The sequence below is a fragment of the Pyrus communis genome, chromosome 9 (genome assembly GCF_041283825.1).
Source record: "Pyrus communis isolate YQ-2024b chromosome 9, ASM4128382v1, whole genome shotgun sequence".
Classification (NCBI taxonomy): domain Eukaryota; kingdom Viridiplantae; phylum Streptophyta; class Magnoliopsida; order Rosales; family Rosaceae; genus Pyrus; species Pyrus communis.
Genome location: NC_142573.1, coordinates 27,209,883 through 27,227,378, shown reverse-complemented (window position 1 = coordinate 27,227,378; position 17,496 = coordinate 27,209,883). Strand labels below are relative to the sequence as shown.

The 17,496-nt window shown below is 38.0% G+C and overlaps 1 protein-coding gene across 1 annotated transcript; it reads left to right on the top strand.

The window, feature by feature from the left end:
• Window positions 1–6,381: 6,381 nt before the first annotated feature.
• Window positions 6,382–16,821, top strand: LOC137740386 (disease resistance protein At4g27190). The gene is made up of 7 exons (XM_068480263.2): window positions 6,382–6,611; window positions 6,704–6,800; window positions 8,533–8,584; window positions 8,706–11,379; window positions 14,059–14,628; window positions 14,809–15,639; window positions 15,829–16,821. Exons 4-7 carry the CDS (start codon window positions 8,749–8,751, stop codon window positions 16,030–16,032), a joined length of 4,236 nt encoding a protein of 1,411 aa, XP_068336364.2. The 5' UTR covers window positions 6,382–6,611; window positions 6,704–6,800; window positions 8,533–8,584; window positions 8,706–8,748; the 3' UTR covers window positions 16,033–16,821.
• Window positions 16,822–17,496: the final 675 nt, after the last annotated feature.

The window sequence follows — 17,496 nt, the reverse complement described above, 5'->3', positions numbered from 1 at the left end:
TGTAGATCCAACATGCTTGTTAGGCAAACCTTGACCATTGCCTATTTTGATCCTCTCAGAGCCTTCAAATGGTTGAACTTGAGTGAGATTGTTAACATCCGAAGTCATGTGATACGAGGCACCTGTATTCATGATCCAAGCATGTTCAGTGGGATAGGGTGCAATGGTATGAGCTGACATAGCATTCAGATTAGGAATGGATGAAGTGGATACTGAAAAGGTTGGTGAAGTGGGAGTCTGAAACTATGAAGCTGAATATGTAGGACCAAGCATTGACTGAAGAGAGGAAAAAGGACCAGAACCTTGATAAGCATAGTTACCCCTATGGTAACACTCCAAAGCGATGCGACCCATCTTGCCACAAATTTGGCACTTTTGGAAATTGTTTCCAGAATTAGAACTCCTATAAAAGCAGTTTGGTGCTGTATGGCCCATTCTTTGGCAGATTTGACATTCAGGTTGCATTGGAAATCTGGAATCAGTGTTGCCATTCCAGCCACCTTGCCGAGAACCAGAGCCATTACCTCGACCTCTGTTGTAATTGAATTTAAAACCTCCATTGTTTCGTTATGAATTACCCTGGTATGGTCTCTAATGAAATGAGGAAGATGGTGGAGGATGACGCAAAGACATCTGAGATTGTGAACCATTGCCAACTAAACCATATCCATAACCTGGTGGAAATTGAACAGATGGACCGCCATGAAATGGTTGTGATGTAGGAGGAACATAGGGACCTGGAGAAATAGTACCCACTTTGGCACAAGAAAGACCATCATGTTGAGTAGAGTTAGATGATGACCCTTGAGAAAAAGCCTGAGAAGAGGAAGAACCTTGCACATACATAGCAGACATAGAATGGGACAAACTAGTCTCCATTATGTTAATGTCCCTTTCAGTGTTTAAAAGTTGAGCTCGAAACTTCTTCAATGAAATTGTGGTCTCTCTAGCTAGAATCATTGTTCAAATGATAACATATTCTCTTGGAAGACCCGCAAGAGCTGCTATTATGAAATCATTTTCAGAAATGCATTCTCCTGCAACAATGAGTTGATCCCGAATAGATTTAAGTCTAGACAGATACTTATCAATACAATCAGTGCCTTTTTGCATTTTTGAAATTCAGTTTTAAGCATGTTAATTCTAGACTTGGACACTGTAGCATATCTATCTACAAGAATGAACCATGCTTCTGAAACAGTTCAACATCCAATCACATGCTCAATAGCATCATCTGACAATGTTGCAATTAACAAACTTAGAAGAGCCATATCAACTGTTTCCCATTCTTGAAAGGCAAACGAAATTTCCTTAGTAACACCAGTCTTAGAGCTAATAACAAACCTTGGTGGAGGAACAGCGGTCCCATCAAAGTGATCAAACAACTTATATCCCCGAAGCACAGACTGGAATTGAAAAACCCACTTAGAGTAATTTGTATCATTCAACTTAATTGTCAACATCCCCAAAACACTTTCAATTTTCACCGTAGAAGTAGTCATTATGAAAAAAAAACCAATTAACAAAAACAATCAATAGCTTTAGGCCTTGAGAATGAGATGTAATCAACACCGAGGACTTCACCGACTCAAATAGAAGCAAATCACAAATGGCTGAGCTTAACAAACAGTATATATGGCATCGGCCTTGAAGAAAGCATCCACAGTAACTACTAACAAGTATGGCATTTGGCCTTCAAGATATATGGCCTCAACCTTACTACTAACAAATATGGCATTGGCCTTCAAGATATCAATCACATCAACAACAAACTACGTAATAAGATGGCATCGGCCTTCATATCTCAATCAAAATCAAGCTATCAAATAGTAGAGGAAATGCAGATAACGAATCGAAGCAACTGAAAGAACAACAATGCAGTGAAGAATTGACGAACTCACAACACCGCCAAGAATCGCAACACCGCCATTAATCATATGACTGACTCAAACAATATGGAATTGCAGCTAAAAAACCGAAATAATGGAAAGCACACGAATTCTGTAGAATGAAAGAACTCACAGCACCGACTTCAATGTAGCACCGCCATTAATCACAGCGCCGACATCGATTGCGGCACCCCCCTCCCCAAAAAAAAAAAATAGTCTTCTAGAACCGCAAAGAACCGTGATTGCTTAGTGACCAGCAGATCCACAACGGAAGAACTTGCTCTAGATACCATGATAACAATTGAAATCTAGGGTTTGAGCTTGAAGAAATATGATCACAGTTTAGAGAGAGAGAGAGAGAGAGAGAGAGAGCTCGAAGAAAGAATTGCAATGTTTTTGTATTTTCTCATCTACCGCCTTATTAGAACTTAGACTATTTATAGGTTTACAACCTTAGCTTATGAAGTAAGCTATTACATAACCAATACTCATCTAACAGATTGACCAATACAACAATGACACCTACACATTTATGCTATTAACTTTCACACCTTCATTAGTCTGACCAAACCTTCTTTAAAACATAACGTGGTGCCCACATGGACGATGACTTTGCAGTGACTTGTCACTGTGGCCTACGTGGATGATGACTCTGCAGATTTTTTTTTTTTTGGCAAATTCAAAATAAAAATAAAAATTTAAAACATTGGGATATGGGATCGATAGAGCCTCAAAGTCTCATCCTTTTCCTTCGTCAGAAATTGGATTGTGAATTCTGATTTGAGACCAAAAGAGACTGAAATTTTAACACTTCTCTTTGATGAAAGTGTGATATAGAGGAGGCGAAATTTAAAACCAAAGTTTGTGGAATTTGGAGGGTTTGTTAGGATTTTGAGTCCAAATTGGATTATGGAAACTGAAAACCAGAAGGTTATTGGGGATTTGAAATGGAGTTTTTAGAGTTTTGATAGGCTTTGAGACTCTGTCAAGAGGGATAAAAGTGCTATTTTAACAGTTTATTTATACCATTTTTTGTATCATCTCTAATTAAAATGGAATCTCCATACATTAACAGTCCTATCTCTAAACTCTAATAGATGATAAATGTAACATTACTAAAAAAATAAAAAAAAAATAAAAAAAAAAAACAGAGAAATCAGCCAAAACTCAAAAGAAGACAAAAAGGTGGGATATTTTCTCAGATCTAGATATGAGCTTTCATTGAAAACATCCTATAAATTACAAAATCTTTGAAATTTCATGCTCTGGGGAGAAGATAGTGCGAAAAACTATACTAAAAACAAAGTAGAAAACTCTGTAAAACCAGATTAAACGATTGGATTTTTGAAATTCGTACATAGAATCTAGAAAAAGCTCAAAATTTCAGTCAGGAAATGTTTTCATGGGTTGTAATTGGTCTTCCTCACCTCCGTCACCTTCGACATAAACCTCTACAGCGGCACCGACAAGGCCGCCGACGTTTTATCGATCCCCGTTAACGACGATGATGACAACGCCCAACTCTCAGTGGAATAAGAGGCTGAGAGGCGGTGAGGATGATGGGGATTCGGGGCATCCCAGAGCTCACCTTCGAGCCAATCGTTCTTCATTTCAGCAACAGGAGGCGTGTCCTCATTGAACTTGGATTGTTCTTCAGCAACATGAGGAGATGTGGAAGACACAGGTGGTTTGTCATGCTCGAGCTTATGGCTGCCTTGATTTCGCGGGTGATGGCCTCAGATTTCTTTAGCTCGTCATGAGCCTTCGGAACTCGTCTAGCCTTAGCAGACTTAACTCGGTCAGCTCGCGAAAATCGAGGGTTGGCTCCATCGTACCATCCAGCTCAGTAATTCTGTGATACAGTGTTCAACGAGCCTTGGTGGTCTTCAACGAGCAAATCGTTCTACATTTCGTGAAATTCAAATATGGTGGGCGTCAAGTGTGAAGATATGGTGTTTGTTACAATAGTTGACTACACAATTAGATCACTTGGACGCCAAGGGCGTTATGTCATTTTCTACAAAAGCAACCTTAAAGATTTAAGGAGTACATTGAAGAATTTTGATGCTGTCAAAGTTAGGATGAAGCATACAGTTGAGGAAGTCGAAAGAAGAGTTAATCAAAGGGTGGAAGATGATGTCCGAAACTGGCAGACAGAAGCGGATGAGATTTCCCGAGAAGCAGAAACATTATTGGATGATGAAGGCCGTGCAAAGACAGTGTCTCTATATATGTCCTAACCTGATATCCTATCATCAGCTCAGCAGAAAATCAACTAAATTGGTGAGAAAGATTGAAGAACATGAAAATAAAAAAGAGTGTGCCAGTATTTATTACAATGTTGCCGTGGAAGACGTATCTGCTATAGCCTGCAACGAGTACATGGCCTTTGAATCAAGGACTTCAATGGTGAAGGATATCTTATGGAACTAAAAAAACCTGATATCAACAAGATTGGTGTGTATGGATTAGGGGGCGTTGGGAAGACAACTTTTGCCAAAGAGGTTTACAGAGAAGATATGGAAGAGAAGTTATTTGATGATGTGGTTATAATTCTTTTGTAAATTACGTGGCGTATCAAATTTGTGTTGTTTTGTTTTGTTTTATCGTGTTTACATGATCTCTTACTGTGATAAAGTTACATGGTCTTCAATTTAAAGTCTTGGATGTGAAATTGAAGTTGAATCCATTGAATCTGTAATACGGGATGAGATGAAACTATGTTTATTTCTGTTGTGAGCACTAATCATCGGTCATATTGAGGGGGCTGGAATAACATTAACACTTTCTTTGAGTGTTCTGCATACCACATTATATATCGACAGCAAAATCAAGAATTTTCATGAATGCAGTTTTTCTTACTCATAGGACAATGAAAACTCTTAAGTTAAGTAGCTTATTCCACTCATAACTTTTTCCTCTCTTTCTTTCTTGTTTTGCAAATCGTCTGTTACTGATTTTCTGTTTTCATTGTCCTTTTGTTCTTTGTTGTTTTGGAGCACTGTTGCGTATGAGTTCTTTTGTTCTGTTTTCATTGATTTTCTGTGTTGTTGTTCTCTAGTCAGTAGTCCGGTGTAGTTCTAGGTTGTAGTAAAAAACCGATGCATTAAAGTCATTTTATGCAAGAGGCTTGAAAGTCTTCTTTCAATTATGGTTAAATTCCACATGCCAATTTGACAAAACAAGCTCATTAATATTATGGCATTGAAATTCAAAGTTAGGATATTACTTTAGCAAGTATTAATATTAATCAAAGTTAGGACATTACTTTATTAATTAGTATTAATATTAGGGTACCAAGTTGACATGTTGAAGTTGAACTGAACTGCCCCAACTTGGGTTGAAATAAAATGGCATAATTACATATGGTCAGAGAGGCTTTCTTTAATGCTTGTGTTGTGTGTTGTAGATTCTGTGCATTCCATTCATTTAAGATAATGAGCATTTCGTATTTTATTTCAGTCAAGATATGAAGAATCTAGCTAGCATAGTGGGATTGGTCACTCTTCTATAGGGGACTTACCTGAGAAGCCGGCGGACGAGGCAAATGTTTGAAACTTGAACGATGCAAAGTAAGTTGAAAACCAAGACTTTATTAAATTCCATGAACCATTTATTTTTTTGGTTGTACTAATTCCATAATGCATTTTGACATTGAACTTTGTTTGAAACTTTGAAGTTTGAACTTTAGTTGTATTATGGCAAACTTAACTTTTCAATTGGGTTGTAGTAAAGTATTGTGATTGGTAATCAAGTTGAATTTTAGTAGATGTGATACGTAAGGATTTAAAGTTTAAACTCATTGATGCATTGGATGTTGTCTCAATTTTAGTAGTTATCATTTACTACAGTTTTGGTACATGTTAGCTGCTATTTTTTGCTGTAGTTTTGGTGCAGTTTTTGTTGCTGTTTTGCTGTGTTTTTTATGTAGTTTTGCTGCTTTTTTTTTGCAGTTTTGCTGCTATTCATTAATTAGTATACGGGGAAACTAAGACCATCTTATGCATAAATAGGTGTATATTTTAAATTGTAATTTTTTTTCTTAAAAACCAAACTGAAACCGTTTGAAACTGCACCTAACCGAACCAAACGATTTGGTTTCATTTCCGTTTTGGCTTGAAAATCGCACCAAACCGCACCGCAAAAAGTTTCGGTTTCGGTTGCGGTTTCATTCGAAACCGCACCGCGCCCACTCCTACTAACTACGAAAATGTTGACTTTCATTGACCTTCGTTTGTAGACATATTAGAAATTTTCTCATATTTTATCCTTGTAGCACTCGTTGATATGAACGCGTAGGCACGATTGGAATCAAATTCAAAGCTAAAATGAAGCTTCTACGATTTTTGAACAACAAGAGTATTTCGGTAATTTCACAAGTGGAATTATTTCTCCACTTTGGTCCTTTACATGGCTGACACGTGGCGTTCCTTATCCTCTTTTTTGTCTGATACCCTTTTACCCTCCCCCTTTTTCCTCCCCCTTCCGTTCACTCTCTCTCACTCTAGAATACTCCTCTCTCTCTCTCTCTCTCGTCTCTACTCTCTACTCTCCTCTCCGGCGAACTCACACACACCTACATACATCCACACGGACTACCACCATCACAACCACACCATTCTCACCACCTGGACTCTCCCCTTTCTCCCTCTCCACCCCGATTTCACTCTCTCTCCTTCTCGGAACTGTGCACAATCACTGTGCACATGATTTTCCTACGAGGTAAGTTGATCTCACCCCTAAATATTCCTAGATCGGGTTTAGTAGGGTGATTAGGTAGTTTTTGAGACGTTTGGGGTTGGTTTTGGACGCAGGAATAGTCTGAGGAAACCTTTCCTAGTTTTTCCGGCGAGTACAACGGGTTTGCAGAGGATTTCCGGCCAACGCCGATGATAGCTCGGCCCCATTTTGGTACGAACTCATTCCCCATGTTTCTAGCTTCATTTTGGCTTTTAAATCATTGTTTTTGGTTGAGTTCTGACCTCAAAACGGAGTCGGGAAAATTCTCGCCCGAATGCCAGCCTTCTTCTTCGCTGGGGTCCGGTGACCCGCGAGTTTAACGGGTCAGACCCGGCCCGAAACAGCCCAGACCAAATCAGATCCAACCCACTTAGCCCAGGCCCAACCCACTAAACTCTAAACCCAGCCCAAAACCTTGGGCCTTTATAACCAAGCCCAAAAACAGAACCAGATCCAAACCCATCCTAAAACCGGCCCAATCCTTTGGGCCTAAACCAAAGCCCAAAACCCAAATTGAGAACCAGCCCAACCCAGAAACCCAGTTCCACGGTCGGCGCGTTAACGACGCCGATGACAACGCCAGATTGTTCTTCAGCGGAACGAGAGGCCGAGAGGCGGCGAGGAGGATGGGGATTCGGGGCATCCCAGAGCTCACCTTCGAGCCAACCACCCCTTCAGGCATCCCCACTCGCCCTTCTCCTCTGCCCTGACCCATTTGAATAAAATGAAGATTTAATTAGAGAAGACATCACCCCTGACTTGTTTTAAATAATGGATAAATTCAAGCTAGTGAACGAAGTTGGGCCGTCCAGTTTTTAGAGTGCTTTATTTCTGACACACGCTCGACCTTTCAGAGCGAGGTTGTCTCTGTTCTTGACCTCACCTTTGCTCTAAAAGATAGTAGAATAATATTTGTAATCTCAACTTGATGGATGAGCGAGCCAATCATCATTAAATTTATAGTAGTACAAGAGGAATTCGTGTAGAATAATACACAAGCATGATTATCTATGATGCACGGATACTTTTGTTTGGTCCTGTATTCCGTATCTGATACTTGATCGGATACGATACTTGCCCGATACAAAGAGCTTCTCTCTAATCAAAACCGTGAATACGACTTTCACACTCCTTCTACTGTATAAAGAGGATTAAATTTCGAATTTTTCTTCTCTAACAACTCAAATGTACTTGAATTTGAATGATGAATTATGTTTTAAAATGTGTAGTTTTGTTGCTATATACATTTTTATTGTATCCATAGAGTATCATATCTTAGTTTTTAGAGATTTTTCGTATTGCTGTGTTGTATCGCTGGATCCGTATCCGTATCCGTATCCGTGCGCCATAGATGATTATAGTCAGAACAAGAATAGAACTGTCGAGAGGACTTGGACTTGGATTATGTTTCAGCAACGGGAGGCGTGTCCTCATTGAACTTGGATTATTCTTCAGCAACACGAGGAGACGTGGAAGACACAGGTGGTTTATCATGCTCGAGCTCATGGCTACCTTGATTTTGCGGTTGATGGCCTCAGATTTCTTTAGCTCGTCATGAGCCTTTGGAACTCGTCGAGCCTTGGCAGACTTAACTTGGTCAGCTTGCGAGAATCGGGTGTCAACTTCAACGAGCCTTGGTGGTCCTCAACGAGCAAATCGTTCTACATTTGGTTATCTGCCTCATGCACCGGCTTTAAGCGTGCAGATATATTGTTTATTAAAATGTCTCAGTGAAATTCAAAGCATATTATATATGTTTTCATTGTTTATAAGATTTGAAAACAGTTGCTTAAGTTCCATAGCAAGCAAGTTGTTTTAGTATAATAATTGTATATGAAAACTTGTCCATCATCTCGACTTCTTGCAAGTGTGGTATAACCTTCTTTGTGCTTTTACTATGCAGATTTGCGTACTGCTCTGTTTTTCTTCAAGCCTAGTCTTGATCATGAGTTAAGGTATGACCTTTTGCTTCATTTTTTAAATTTCATCTGCTTTGATAAAAAAATAAAAAAAATAAAAAAAAAAAATCCTTTCTTGCATCCTAAAATTTTGTTTGGATTCGTATATATTCAACAGATAGAAGAAGCAGACGAATTGGTAAGCTGAAGGTGCCATTGTGATGGAGATAATCGCTACAATTATTCCTAAAATAATGGACTACACAATTAGACCACTTGGACGCCAAGTGAGTTATGTCATTTTCTACAAAAGCAACCTTAAAGATCTAAGGAGTACATTGAAGAATTTTAATGCTGTCAAAGTTAGGATGAAGCATACAGTTGAGGAAGTTGAAAGAAGAGTTAATCAAAGGGTGGAAGAGGATGTCCGAAACTGGCAGACAGAAGCGGATAAGATCTCTCAAGCGGCAGAAGCATTATTGGATGAGGAAGGCCGCCGCCGTGCAAAGACAAAGTGTCTCTATATATGTCCTAACCTGATATCCTATCATCGGCTCAGCAGAAAATCAGCTAAATTGGTGAGAAAGATTGAAGAGCATGAAAATAAAAAAGAGTTTGCCAGTATTTCTTACAATGTTGCCGTGGAAGACATATCTGCCGTAGCCTGCAATGAGTACATGGCCTTTGAATCAAGGACTTCAATGGTGAAGGATATCATTACGGAACTGAAAAAACCTGATATCAACAAGATTGGTGTGTACGGATTAAGGGGCGTTGGGAAGACAACACTTGCCAAAGAGGTTTACAAAGAAGCTATGGAAGAGAAGTTATTTGATGATGTGGTTATAATTCTAAATGTAAAAGAAAAAAAAGACAACGAAACAATTCAAAAGGAAATTACCAAAAAGTTGAGGATGGACGTTGATGAATCTGTGGATATGGGAACAAGGGCGAATCTCCTACGGGCCAGGATAAAAGAGGGGAAGCCTCTTGTCATTTTAGACGATGTTTTGGAAAAAATTGACTTTGAGGCCGTGGGACTGGTCGGTGTGCCGAACTGTAAGTTATTGTTGACATCTAGAGAAAGACAAGTTTTATTCCATGATATGCGTACACAAAAAGATTTTCAACTTGGATTTTTAAAAGAAAACGAAAGTTGGAGTTTGTTTGAGAAGATGGCAGGTGATGTTGTTAAAGACAATCGTATACTGAAAGAAGCAACCCAACTAGCAAAGAAATGTGGAGGTTTGCCAGTTTTGGTTGTTGCAGTTGCAAGTGCTTTAAGGGATGGTACTTTGGGGGAATGGAAAGATGCGTTGAGAAGTTTCAAAAGATTTGACAAGAAAGAATTGAATGAAAAAGCATTCTTGGCTCTAAAGTGGAGTTACGAACAATTGGAGGATCAAGAGCTTAAGCAATTGTTCTTGCTTTGCGGGAGTTGTTGCAATTTTCTCAGTGACTTGTTAAAGTATAGTATGGGTATGGGTTTGATAAAAAATGTTGATACAGTGGAAGATGCACGGAATTCATTGAATAGAATGGTTAAAAAACTAAAAAATTCTTGCTTATTGCTGGACAGTTATGGTGATGAGACTGTTAGAATGCATGAGCTTGTACGAGATGTTGCTGTTCGGATTGCATCTGATGATCAAAAGGCTTTTTCTAGAGCAGATGGAGATGAGGTGAAAGAATGGCCAACTGAGGATTTCCTTAAAAAATGCACAATGATGTCCTTAAAACGTTGCAAGATCCCCAGGCTTCCTGAAGTACCTTGGGAATGCCCAGAATTAAAATTGTTGATCTTGGAGAATGATGATATTGGCGACTCCCAGGAAATCCCAAGCAAATGTTTTGAAGGGATGAAAGAACTCAAAGTGTTGGATGTCACCGGAATCCGTATTCCATCACTACCTCTGTCTCTTCTCTCCCTAAAGCATCTCCACACATTGTGTTTAGATTATTGCGAGTTGGCAGACATAACTCTTGTTGGACAGCTAACAAACTTGAAAATTCTTAGCCTCCTACAGTCCAAGATTAAAGAGTTGCCCAAAGAAATAGGGCAATTGACTAGCCTACAATTATTGGATTTGACCGGTTGCTCTGAACTTCTTGTGATCTCACCTGGTGTTATATCAAGCTTGACAAGACTAGAAGACTTGAGGGTGGGAATAGACAGCTTCAAGCAATGGGAGGGTGAAGGTTTGGTCGATGGCAGAAGAAGTAATGCTAGCGTTTCAGAGCTGAAGCACTTGTCTCAACTGTCTGCATTAGACATACATGTTCCAGATGCTAACCTTCTTCCAACTAACTTGTTCTCCGATACGTTAGAAAGATACACCATACTTATCGGTGATTGTTGGGAATGTCCTGACATCTATGGAACCTCCTCGAACATGCTAAAACTCAAGCTTACAAGGAGAAATCAATTCGACCGAGGTATAAAGTTGCTAGTAAAGAAATGTGAGCAGTTGTACTTGGATGGGATGGAGAGTGTGAATATTGTTTCCTATCTATTTGACAGTGAAGCTATTAAACAACTGAAGCATCTCCATGTCCAAAACAATGACGAAGTTAAATATGTCATTAACTTCGTCAATTGGAGTTATTCTGATAATGCCTTCTCCAACCTGGAATCTCTAGCTTTTGAAGATCTTGTGAGTTTGGAAAGTGTATGTTATGGGCAACTTATAGGCGAGCCTTTCCGAAAGTTAAAATCTTTGACACTCCGGAATCTACCAAAGCTTATTGGTTTCTCTTCTAAAGGCAAGCAATTAATGATTGCTACAGAAGCCGATGAAATCTTTACAGAGGATGAAGTTGGTGGACCACCAAGACTGTTCCATAATTGGGAGGTACTTTCTTAGTTATTTTTCTAGCAAAATGGTTGCATGATTCCTTCTCCAAATAGGTTTCTTCTTCGAATTTCGACATATAATTCTTCTTTTTTCTTTGAGTAAATTGTAGCTATGATCGCTTAACTTTAATTCAAGTGGAGTAATGATCCATCAACTAAAAATCCATCACAATTGGTCTTTCAATTTTAATTCAACTGGAGAAATAATCTCTTAACTTGAACCCAATTGTAGCAATGATTATCCCAACATAATTCGTTTTGACAAAAAATTTGATGTAGTTGACGAAAATAACCATAATTACACACTTTGATCAGTTGAGGGATCCTTATTATATAAATGGATATTCCAACATAACCTATTTTGACAAAATTTTGACGAAATTGATAAAAATGACTATAGCTACACATTTTGATAAATTGAGGGACTAATGGTAATAGATTTTTAGTTGAGAGACTATTGTTACAATTTACTCTTTTTCTTTCAATTAGAAAAAAGATACAAATGGTTAAGATTTATTCTTCTTTCAATAAGCAAAAACCATTTAAATGATATATTATGTTATTAGATTTTGATATTAAGATTTTTTTTTCCTATCAAGTTCAATCTTCTGCACCCATTTATGCATATGGTCGCTCTGTTTTAAAATTTTTGAGGCTTTTTAGCCAAAATGGTCATTGAGATTTGCTTAACATATCACTTTGGTCTCTGAGATTGAAAATCAATAGAAATGGTCCATAAGATTGTCCACCATCCATCATTTTGGTCATTCCGTTAAAAACTCTTCGGGCAATTTTTAAAGTTTCGTAATTCAATCATTTCTTAACCAAATTCAACCCATAATATATTAAAATGAAGATAGGAAAGTCTAGAATAAGATTATACCTATTTGGAAGCCCAATGGTTGCCGGAGGTGGCGGGAAAATAGTATCAAAGGTGATTGGTTCGCGGGAAAACTGGAAAACTCTTCGGAAACTAGTTAAACTTTAAACATTCATTATTCTTCAATACTCAATGAAATCATGTGATTTAAAAACAAAAATCATACTTCACGACGAGACGAAGAGAATGATACCCTTCTCGATGGCTAGCTTGCTATGGTTTGGCCGGAAAACGGCTCAAAAGTGACTGTCTTGGTCTCGAGTTAGCCACTTTTGAGCCGCTTTCCAGGCAAACTACCGCGAATTAGCCGTCGAGGAAGGTATCATTCTTTTCGTCTCATCGAGAAGTATGATTTTCGTTTTTGAATCACTCGATTTCGTTGAGTATTGAAGAAGTTATGAATGTTTAAAGTTTACTCAGTTTTCGACAAGTTTTCCAGTTTTCCCTTGGACCAGACACCGTTGAGGCTATTTTCCGGCCATCTTCGGCAACCATTGGGCTTCCAAATAGGTATAATCTTGTTCTACACTTTCCTATCTTCATTTAGATATATTATAGGTCGAATTTGGTTAAGAAACGATTGAATTACGAAGCTTTGAAAATTGCCCAAGGAGTTTTTAACAGAATGACCAAAATGATGGATGATGGACAATCTCAAGACCATTTCTATTGATTTTCAATCTCAGGGACCAAATTGATGTGTTATGCAAATCTCAGGGATCATTTTGACTAAAAAGCCAAATTTGATATCTGTCCATTCACTCATCCAAACATAACAGAGTTAACTACAAATAAAATAAAATAAAAACAAATACAAAAATCAGAGCGTAGCCCAGCTTAATGGGTACCTCTCTGGCTCTCCAATTCCCCTTCCTTAATAAGGAATCTTATTATTTTTGGTTTAACACATGGCAAGTAATGAATGACGGTGTAGTACCATTCAATTAATGAGTTCAAATCTTCTGCACCTATTTATGCATGTAGATGTTCTGTGACCTTTTTTGAATTTGAAAATCTGTCCATTCACTCAACAAAACCTAACGGCGTTAACGCCAAATAAAATAAAAATCAGATCGTAGCCCAGCGTAGTGGAGAGGCTTGTATTCACAAATCTGACAGCCCAAAAGGGATTTATTCTTCAACATTCCCAGATTTGGTCGTCCCCTATTGTTTGAAGGAGCAATTAAATTGAAGGGCGAGGCTTTCGGGTTTGATTAATGGATTTAAAGTGAGAAGGAGTGCAATTGATATTGCTGCTGTTTAGTTTGGGGAAGTGAGAGAGAGAGAGAGGAGGATGAGCGGCTTCTTTTTTCTTACTTTTGTTTTTATTTTTATTTAATTTTACTGGGAGGACAGGGTTATGTTAGGGCTTAGTTTGTCGACATGTGTCAACTAATGAAACATGTCATAGAGAAGTCCACTTATTTTGAGTGCAAAAAATTTGAACTTGATCACCATGATAATTCATTATTTATCATTAAAAATATTCACAATAATATTTTTTTGGTATCAATTTAAATAAAATAGTTTTTTATTTGATCGAAAATAAATAGTTTAAATTTGGAATAAAATTGACATAACTTTGGCCCTACAAAATTGACATAGTTTATTCACTCCAATCTGTTCTTTGCTAGTTAACGAAAGTACAAAGATATACAGCTGTCTAATAGCCTAGTAGGTTACATTTTTAATGTATGACCCTTAATTTATATTCACACATTTGGAACATATACGACTAACAACAATGTAAACTATAATTTCCTAAAATAAACATGAATTTTGCTCTGTGCTATGCAGGTTTTGATACCCAACTTAACAACCTTAACTGTGCATCAATGTGATAGTTTAAGATTCTTGTTTTCGAGTTCCATGGCTAAATGTTTTGGGCAACTCAAACATCTCAAGATATCCAAATGTCAAGCACTACAATTGGTATATGACACATCATCTACCACTCAGGTGAATGGTTTTGAGTGCCCAAATCTAAACTCAGTTGACATAGACTCGTGTGATAGTTTGAAAAATGTTTTTCCCGCCTTAGTGGCCAAAAATCTTAAGCAGCTAAGCATGTTGAAGATTAAGAATTGTGATTTACTAGAGGAAATTGTCGCGAAGAAAGAACGACCAGAAACGGCATATGAGGAGTTTGAGTTCCCTAAAGTAACATGTATGGAATTTCATAACCTGACCCAACTTGGGAGTTTCTATCCAGGACTGCATGTTTCTAATTGGCCATCACTCAACACCTTAAAGTTCACGAAATGTGGTGGTGTGGAGATTTTGCCTGCCGAATTTTCAACATATCAAGACAAGCTTGAGTTGGGTCACCCAAGGCCAACGAAACAACCTTTCTTTTTAATGGAAAAGGTATCCATACTTGTACACAATTCTTTTGATATTTAAAATTTTATGTGATTTTTACATACTAGTTAAACATACACCATCAAGTAAATACAGTTATTATGTTTTTAATATTAAAGTTATTATGTGGTGTCCAGTTTTTCCAAAATATTTTAAAGCATGCTCTTACCGTTGATTATATTCCAGGATAAGTCATTCCTCAACTTGGAATACTTGGTTTTGGACGAGAACACAGAGATTTTGTATGGTCCACTCCCGGCAGAGTTGTTGAGAAAACTAAAAGGAATTGGTTTTGCTACTTCACATCCCAAGTCGGATGATTTCTTTGAGAATTTACAGAAAATTGAAGAGCTCCGTGTGTTCTCTGCTCCTTGGAAAGAATTAATTGTCCACGACCACCAAGGAAGTAGTAGCGGGGAAATACATGAAGTTAAGACCCTCCCACGTGTAAAGGGTTTGTGGCTCGGCAATATGCCGGAGCTGATACATCTAGGAAAGGAGAACTCCCAACCAGGGGGCCCTGTTTTTCCAAACTTGGAATTTCTATGCCTAGAAAAATGTGGCAGATTAGAGAATCTAGCTTCAACTTTGATATCCTTTCGGAATCTAACCGCTTTGACCATATGGAGCTGTCACGGAATGCAATACTTAATACCTTATTCTGTGGCTAAGGATTTGCAGCAACTCCGGGAGTTGGATGTTCGGTATTGTGAAAGAATGGTAGAAATAGTGGCAAGCAACGAAAATGATTCAGAAAATGAGATTACTTTCAATTGCTTGAAAGATTTGCAACTTTCTGGTCTACCAAGTCTGCAAGGATTTTGCACGGGAAATTGCATTTTCAAAGTCCCATCCTTACCCACTTTGATTGTCGAGGACTGCCAGCTGATCAAGTTAAAGATTTCTCCTGATGGGTTACTCCAAAGTGATCCAAGACCAGAAAGACTACAAATAGCAGAGGAAACTGATGATGCACTAAAGCTAAGTGATTCAAAGAAGAATGATTGTGATCAAACCGTAAGTTCTTCATTCACTAATTAAGCATCTATTAATTTCACTCTCCAATTTTTCATCTTTTTCTGAACCTTGAACCGTTAAAATTAAAAGTCCGATTTATTCATCTTATTCATAGTTCTTCAGTCAGATTTCTTATTGAACAGTTTGCGTGTTTATTTGTAATCGTCAACTAAATATATATTTTTACAGGACCAGCTGATGATTGCAGATACAAATTTAGATGTTACAATTGTAACACCCTCTACCAAAGAAGAATCCTCATTTTTTGGCTGGCATGTTAAGTTTTTCCAGGTGTGTGTGATTGCTTGTTTGTGTGTTGTATTCTTCTTTCTTTTGTTTTTCCTTTTAAAGGAAGAAATATCATCCTGGGGAGCAGACTGGAAGGCTCTCTGATCTATTGGACCACACAGCACATTCCCCAGAAATCACATGGGTATGTCCAAATTTTTTGGATAGAGATAACTATGCTACTTGATGTCGTGCTATGACTGTTAGTCGTAGTTCCAAGAACAAGATGGGCACTACTCTTATCGTCAGTGACCGCCATATTGGATTTAAGCTGGCAAAGCTTCCTCCTCAAGGAAAAAGCCTTGGTTATGTGATTTCTGTGGGCTAGAGGCCAGTTCTAGCCTTGGTTATATGATTGCTTGGACCTTTTTGGCTTTGGCGTTACTGTGGTGGTTGAATCAGGGACATTGGAGATCCTGAAGATGCAGGCTATGTTGCCCTTGGCGTTATTGTGGTTGCTACTTTCAGTATACTTCTTTCTAATTTCTCTTGTTGCTGTGACTATTCTCTGTTCACCCCTCAACGGTCTGTGCCCAGCTTCGTATCCGAGGCCGATCTCATCTTGTTTGATATAAGCCTGCAAGCTACGGCATCAACTGAAAAGGTATCCCAGAAACTTGTGTGATTTGGGTAGGCACTGATACATATTCCAAGTCATGTTATGCTTGTGTTGACTTGTTAGTGTTTCGTGGTAAAAGTGTGATTTGTATTTGGAGCTTTGTTCACTACATTTTCGGTATTTGTTGTTTGGGAAATAATGCTAGTGTGATTTCTGTAAACATTGAAGCATTTGAAGTGGTGCTTGTATGCACTTGTCTACCGAAACTACTTTGTACTAGAGAGTGCTTATTCTTTACTAAAATCGGATCAATAGAATCGCATCTTTTAACTGGATGTGTGTACGTGTGTATATTTTTCTTTTTCGTTCGGAAAGAAAGCTAGATTTCATTGGTTGGAGTACAATTTTTTCAGAGAGCTCCTAAAATGATTTTTTTGTATAGTTTTAGCTAAAACTTCGCTACAAAATAGAGAGCACTGGTAAATATGCCCGCGCGTTGTTGCGGGACTTTAATGCACCAACCTTAACTACATTAGTACTATATAAATGAAAACACAATTGAAACCCATCAAACAAAACAATCCCACATTTTAAATGATTCAATCCTACTACAATTGAAATTCAGGGAAAGAATGAAAAACCAAAACAAAACTGCAGCACCTAAAAAGTTGTCATACAAAAAGACATGTCAAGAAATCTAGTTCGTTAATTTCCAACTGCTAAGTGGCATTATGTAACTCTAGTAGTATATAACTAATTAACTACTTATCTGGTGGGTTGCACTTTTATTCCAATGGTAAGGAAATGAAAACAAAAATCAACCCCTTGGTCTTAGTTGTGGCTGCAAAGTACTCCTTTCCCAAAACCTTTGAACTGTTCAGAGTCCATATTCCAGAAAACAAATGCTAATCAATAACCAATTAATACTGGGTAATCATTGAAATTAAAGTCCAGAATTCACTAATGTCAAATTTACAGCCAAATGAACAATCAATTGACTTAACTGTAAG